Here is a 6069-nt window from a genome sequence, read left to right as displayed (position 1 = left end):
TATTTGTTGTGGGCTCTGATTATACTGCCCATGTTTCTTGAGCAGCTATAGCTGACTTTAACATTGTTCTTGTTGAACAGCTTGTGCAAAATGTTGCCACTCGGAAAATGTTTCTTTACGAGGTTAAGCACATCTAACATCTAAGGAAAGAAGAGCTTAGATTGGTACCAGATAAAATAATTTTATCAACATTAATACATTATGCAAATTTTCATCTTTGTTAAAGCGCATAAGACAGTGCAAATTATTCCTGTGACAGTCTTTTGAAGTGTGTAAAGCTCCATTTTATCCCATACATAGTCAAAATATTGGGGGGATGATACAATGGACCATTCCCCCTTGTCAAATATTGGGGGGGATATATCCCCCCATCCCCCGGGATCTACGCCTATGAATGGGACAATTTTTTTCGATGGGAACATCAAAATTCGTTCATCAGATACTTTGAGGATTAAAAAAAATGTTAGTTAAAAAAATATATCCTGGGGGTGCATGGGAACCCCCCCCCCATTCCTACTAGACTACAGGTCGAAGGATTTACTTAAGGTACCCAAACAAAGTACTGAGTATAAGAAAAGAAGTTTTTCCTATCAGGGAGCAAATGTACGGATGCAAATTAGATAGTTTTAGTGAAAGATTTCAAGTGGTGGTCAGGTACACAACATACAGCACCAAATCATATTTGATCAGCTTTGATGACAGTAGTGTGTGGAAAATGCACATTAACCAGCTAAGTGGTGGATGCGGATGCATACGCTAATAAAATGTTGATGTACCAAAGCGAATCAAAGTTAGAAAATCCACACAAGACTGATACGGAAGAACCAACACAAGACTGATACGGAAGAACCAACGACTTTGAGCGAATCAGTGTCAAACGAAGCAACGTTGAGTGAAGCGAAATTGAGCCAAGCGACTAAAGAGTGAGTTGGAGAAGACCAAAACAATGACCAAAGTGTACCAGTCCAAAAGGAATGCGAATTGTCTTCTTCACCACCAACACCTATGATAATTTCAAGACCATCAGGATGAATGTCTTATCGAATCGATGTAGACTTTGTTGAGATATGAACAATGTTGTTTATGGACGTCAATGTTTTTAAAAAGGACACTATGAGTTATCGTTAATATATTACATGCAACAATGATGCTAATTAATTAATTATTAATTAATATGATGTAACAAATAAGAATGATCTGAATTGAATTTAATTAACAATGTTAAAGGTTTATAATAATCATTTGAAATGTTGAATGAATGTTAATGTTTAACAGATTTTGAAGTTTAATACGAAATTGATACGTAAAAATAGACACAAAGTGCAGCAATTAACGCTCAAGTTTAATTAACATTACGTTATTCACAATGCATAAAAAGGCATAAAATAATATTTAGGAGGAGTGTGGTATATGCAACTATACACTTCATAGTACATTGTTTACAATACTATAATAGCCGTGTAGTGCGTACACGTTATGTTGGCAACACATCAAACGATATTTTCTTGTTGTTATCTAATGGATGTACAGTATAATTCACTTTAATACTTATTTATATACATACTACCACAGTAAAACACCTTCACCTATTGTAATAGATTTTCATATAAATGACTGTAGAAGTTGCCCACAGTATATAAAAAACTGAAAGTACCTGTTTACCTCTAGTACTATTTCTATACATGTGTAAAACTTGCCCTTATATACACTATAGTATTTGTTGATAACAGCATGTGATTTATTCATTGCAGAAGTACCACGGCAAAAAGTCTGAGCTTGGTAGGGATGCTGTCCACCTATTTAAGGTGTATTCAAGTGCCATGACAACGAACAGTAAACACATCAGGAGCATTATGGGAACAAAATCTGTTGCAGACTCCACAGGCAAAGAAGGTACCAAAATACAAACACAATTTCACTGTATGTGTGAATTCAGAATTCTTTTAATGATTTCATGAATTCAAGAACTTACAAGTGTGATAACAAACAACATTTAATTCTTAATTTCAGATGGGCAAAAAGCATCAAAAGACGATGAAGAAGAAGAAGTGATTCGCTGTCTCTGTGGTTTACTAAATGATGAAGGTTTAATGATACAGTGTGATAAATGTATGGTATGTGTTACACCCCTACCAAATAGTTCTCTTTATTGATGTACTTGGGTGTCTAATTGGAATGTAAATGTAATTGTCCTTTGGGTGGGCAGTACTCTCAAGAGTTTAACTTAATTTGCATAATTTGTAAACCAAGGGTCATGGATTTAATTTCTGTCAGACACTTGGATTTTTTAACAAGAAAACAATTTCACTGCCTATGGGCGTGTTTCTGCTGAATAACGCCAAAAATACATGTTTTTTATAAACGGTTAAATTTCTTCTGAACGCATTTCTAGTGAAAAATGCAACTAATAAAAACATGGTAATGTGAGCATTGGCAGGTGGGCAGAGCTAAAATAACGGTCACCAACAGAAGTTGAGATTGACCTTACTTCTTGCGAGCATGCTGCAAAAGAAGTAAACAAAACACCACGAAAGTATGAAAAAGTATGGTATGATCTTTTTTTTTCTTCGGCCCAAATTTCCTGTGGACGAGCGATTAAACCAATGAAGAGGTCAATTTGGGTCACCAACGGGTCATGACTAACACGGTATTGCGTTGCAGCTGAAAAGTGTACCACAAAACACATGTTTTCTGAACGAATGCGTGTAAAAGCATGCATTTTTAAAACGCATTCCTATACCGTGTTTTTGTGTTGTGGCACGTTTCTACAGGGGAAAAAAACGTGTTTTTTAATAACTGTTTTAAAAAAAAATGGTTTTTTGCTAAGCAGAAACAGGCCCTAAGTTTCATAATGAGATAGTGCTTCCATGTAGCGGGATTTCTGAAGAGTAGAATCATTTTGCTGTTGAGTCACTCTCTGAACAGCTACAAAAATGTAGGTCTATGTGAATGACATATATAACAAGGAATACTCAACATGAAACGGATGTTGCACATTTTGTGTGAATAACATTTCTCTAGTGACCAGGGTGTAAAGCGCCCTCTATTTTACGTTTGCTTGCAGGTATGGCAGCACTTTGACTGCATTGGATTGCCTTACGACAAAGAACCGGATCATTACATATGTGAGCTTTGTAAACCACGGGAAGTGGCAGAGGAAATAAAGATGACCCCACAACCTAAGTATGCACAACCAGGTCAGACATATTACCTATGTTTAACAAGAGAAGATGGAACTCGAGTTAAAATGGGTGCGTAATATGTGATTAACACTCTTATGTGTAGTTGAATAGCTTGGTGGTTAACATGCTTGCCTCCCAATCCCAGGGTCCTGGGTTGAATGCCTGTCACAGTAACAGGATTCAACAGAAGACAACTCCACTCTCTAAATTAGACTTGGTTCTTTGCAGCATCTTGTGTTTAAGTTCGTCTTGTAAAGGGATATACCACTTAGAAAAGCCTTGGGCCTAAAACAATTAAGTATAATTATTATTAGACTAATCATCAGGCACCAATCAAATTTGACCGTACGGACTGATGACCGCACCAGAACAGGGAATTTTCTTACCAAAGTTTTGCAGCCTGCTTTGAAATGCTGGGGTGGGGGTTTCACTCTGTGTTCTCTATGATCAATGCCCATGTCATTTTCTCCAGTTGGATACAAAAACAATTAATTTATTTCATAAAAAATATACACAATGTACAGTACAGTAATAAAAAATTGACATTCTAGATAATAGATGCCCTTTCTTTTATTATGGCTGTATTTATTTTCTTTCTATAGCAGCAGTTTAAACATGACATTATACTGTTTATTCATCAGGTGATTGTGCTTACTTACCAAGAACACAAGAGGGCAGCAACACACCAACCATTGTGCCATCAAACACAAACGGCCATTCCACTCACATTATTTTTAGGGTTGAGCAGCTGTGGAAAAACGATAAGTAAATTGAGAATTATTTTACAGATATTTAATATAAAACATTTCAAATTATTTAAATTGCTAGAAAGTCATTGGCTAAATGTTTGTTTTAAAATATTTGAACATTGCAGTAACTAACTAAAATAGGAATTCCTAATGATGACATAATTAATATCGAAATATTGAATCCCAACACGATGGCGTGCATTTGAATACTTGAAGTGTGTATTATACTTTCTTAACTAAAGTAGGTCAACTGAAAACTTTTACATAAAGAAAGCCACAATAAAATGTAAACATTTTCTGTACAAGCACAACACTGTGAAAGTTCAATAAAGACAAATTAATTAATCTTCTTAACTTTCTGCTCTTCCCGGTGAGAGGGCACATACATTAAGCATTTGATTTTACTAAATACATTCTCAATGTGTTTTGTTATTGATTGCTTCTTCTGCAGGGGTGAAAGGTTTGCATTTGGCCACCACTTCCTTCGTCCACATGAGACACATCATACTCCATCAAGGAAGTTCTTCCAGAATGAGGTACTGTAAGAGCACATTGATTGCCATCACCAATATTTGTTTCTCCATTGATATGAAGTTGAGAGAAAGGTGGTAGACTTTGTTATGGACCTGATACAACTATCCATTATTTAAAAATTTAGTTGTAGAACACTTGTCTACAAAATAGGAGCTAAATAATTATGAGATTGTATGACCTAAGGATTTTCTACCCCAGCTGCCATCACTGTTAGGATATGAGTTCTGCAAGTATCCTATAAACACCAGAGCAATCTTCTATTAGCAGTGTCAAGTGCCCATCTGGGATAGGTCTGTTAAGCATATTGTTTAGCATCCTTTTGTATCAATTTGTAGGGGTGGTGTTTTGTAAGGGAACACTTACTACTGAGCTAACCAAATTTTTCTATTCCACAGCTTTTCCGTGGTCCCTTTTATGAAATTATCCGACTGGATCTTATAATTGGATTCTGCTGTGTAATGGATCTGTACACATATTGCAAAGGTATAAAGTTACAATTTATGTTTTTCAGAAGTAGAAGTAAGGTCCCAGACATCCATCCATCAATTTTACTTCATACTCATATCCGAGTGTTTCATTTTGTTTTTTCAGGTCGACCGAAGAACTTCAAGGAGGAAGATATTTACATCTGTGAATACCGGTTGGATAAAACAGCTCATTTGTTTCACCCAATTAGCAAGAACAAGTTCCCAATTTGTACAAAATCCTACGCGTTCAACAAATTTGACAAGAAAATTATTCCTAAGAGGGACTATTCTGTAAGACAGTTGTTCACTTCCTGTTATATTATGATAATATTATATCTATAACTGTTTGTACAGATTTTCGTAAATATTTTTATATACATGTGGTGTTGTATTTCAATAATAAAGATTAATAGTATAGAACATGATTTATGTAATACTGTATTGATTTGTATACAGAACTGTTTTGTCAGTTATAAACCAAGCACTTGGTTTATTATCGATGAAACAGTTCTACAGTCATGTAATATTAGCAAACCAGACGAAGCTATTCAAATGTGTATATATTTGTATTTACACTTTAGGTTTGATTTCTGATGAATATGTACACTTTTATTTTTTTTTTCCTCTCCCAAATGAGCCATAAGGTCAAGCTTATATATTTATTAAACAGTGTAAATATAAAATTCATTTGTAATGTCTAACATAATTGTTTTCATTTTATCTAGCCCCATTATGTACCAGAACATTACAAGAGAGGTTATGGAGGAAGGTATGTATTGCTTTCTTAGCTTTCTAATCCAGTCTTTCAGTGTGAAAAGCTACATTCAACATTTCAATTGACATTATGTATGTGTGTATATACGTTCATACACGTGTTTTTATTTTTTTGAAGAAACAAAGTAATATCCTCAACAAAATACTTAGTAGATTAGAATCTAGTCTTGATTTGCTGACATCAACCATGGAGGTATTATATTCATTTATTTATTACGCTACATCACTGCACAAAGACACGAATGCAATAAAAAAAAATGCAATGGACAGCAGCGAAAAGGAAGGGATAAACAGGTGACAAGCACCTCTGTCTACATCCCCCCTTGAACAAATAACTTCACAATCAGAAATACAAGAAAACAG

At 34.9% G+C, this 6069-nt stretch overlaps 1 protein-coding gene across 3 annotated transcripts in view; it reads left to right on the top strand.

Annotated features, from left to right (window-relative positions):
• The first annotated feature begins 1457 nt into the window (after nucleotides 1-1457).
• The window catches only part of LOC117114671 (histone-lysine N-methyltransferase ASH1L-like), a 54301-nt gene continuing 49689 nt past the window's right edge, over nucleotides 1458-6069 (top strand). The window contains exons 1-8 of one of the 3 annotated variants that reach the window (XM_033258367.1): nucleotides 1458-1893; nucleotides 2011-2114; nucleotides 3065-3251; nucleotides 3824-3947; nucleotides 4383-4467; nucleotides 4861-4948; nucleotides 5057-5223; nucleotides 5658-5701. In XM_033258367.1, coding sequence (XP_033114258.1) covers nucleotides 1821-1893; nucleotides 2011-2114; nucleotides 3065-3251; nucleotides 3824-3947; nucleotides 4383-4467; nucleotides 4861-4948; nucleotides 5057-5223; nucleotides 5658-5701 — 872 coding nt within the window. In that variant the 5' untranslated portion in view covers nucleotides 1458-1820. The remainder of the gene's footprint in view (nucleotides 1894-2010; nucleotides 2115-3064; nucleotides 3252-3823; nucleotides 3948-4382; nucleotides 4468-4860; nucleotides 4949-5056; nucleotides 5224-5657; nucleotides 5702-6069) is intronic. The other 2 variants (XM_033258366.1, XM_033258365.1) reach the window with 2 other exon arrangements.

Source organism: Anneissia japonica, unplaced genomic scaffold (assembly GCF_011630105.1).
Source record: "Anneissia japonica isolate Jap-2015-1 unplaced genomic scaffold, ASM1163010v1 scaffold2026_len185144_cov178, whole genome shotgun sequence".
Lineage (NCBI taxonomy): Eukaryota > Metazoa > Echinodermata > Crinoidea > Comatulida > Comatulidae > Anneissia > Anneissia japonica.
The sequence above is the reverse complement of the archived record's forward strand: the minus strand, read 5'-3'. Positions and strand labels throughout refer to the sequence as shown.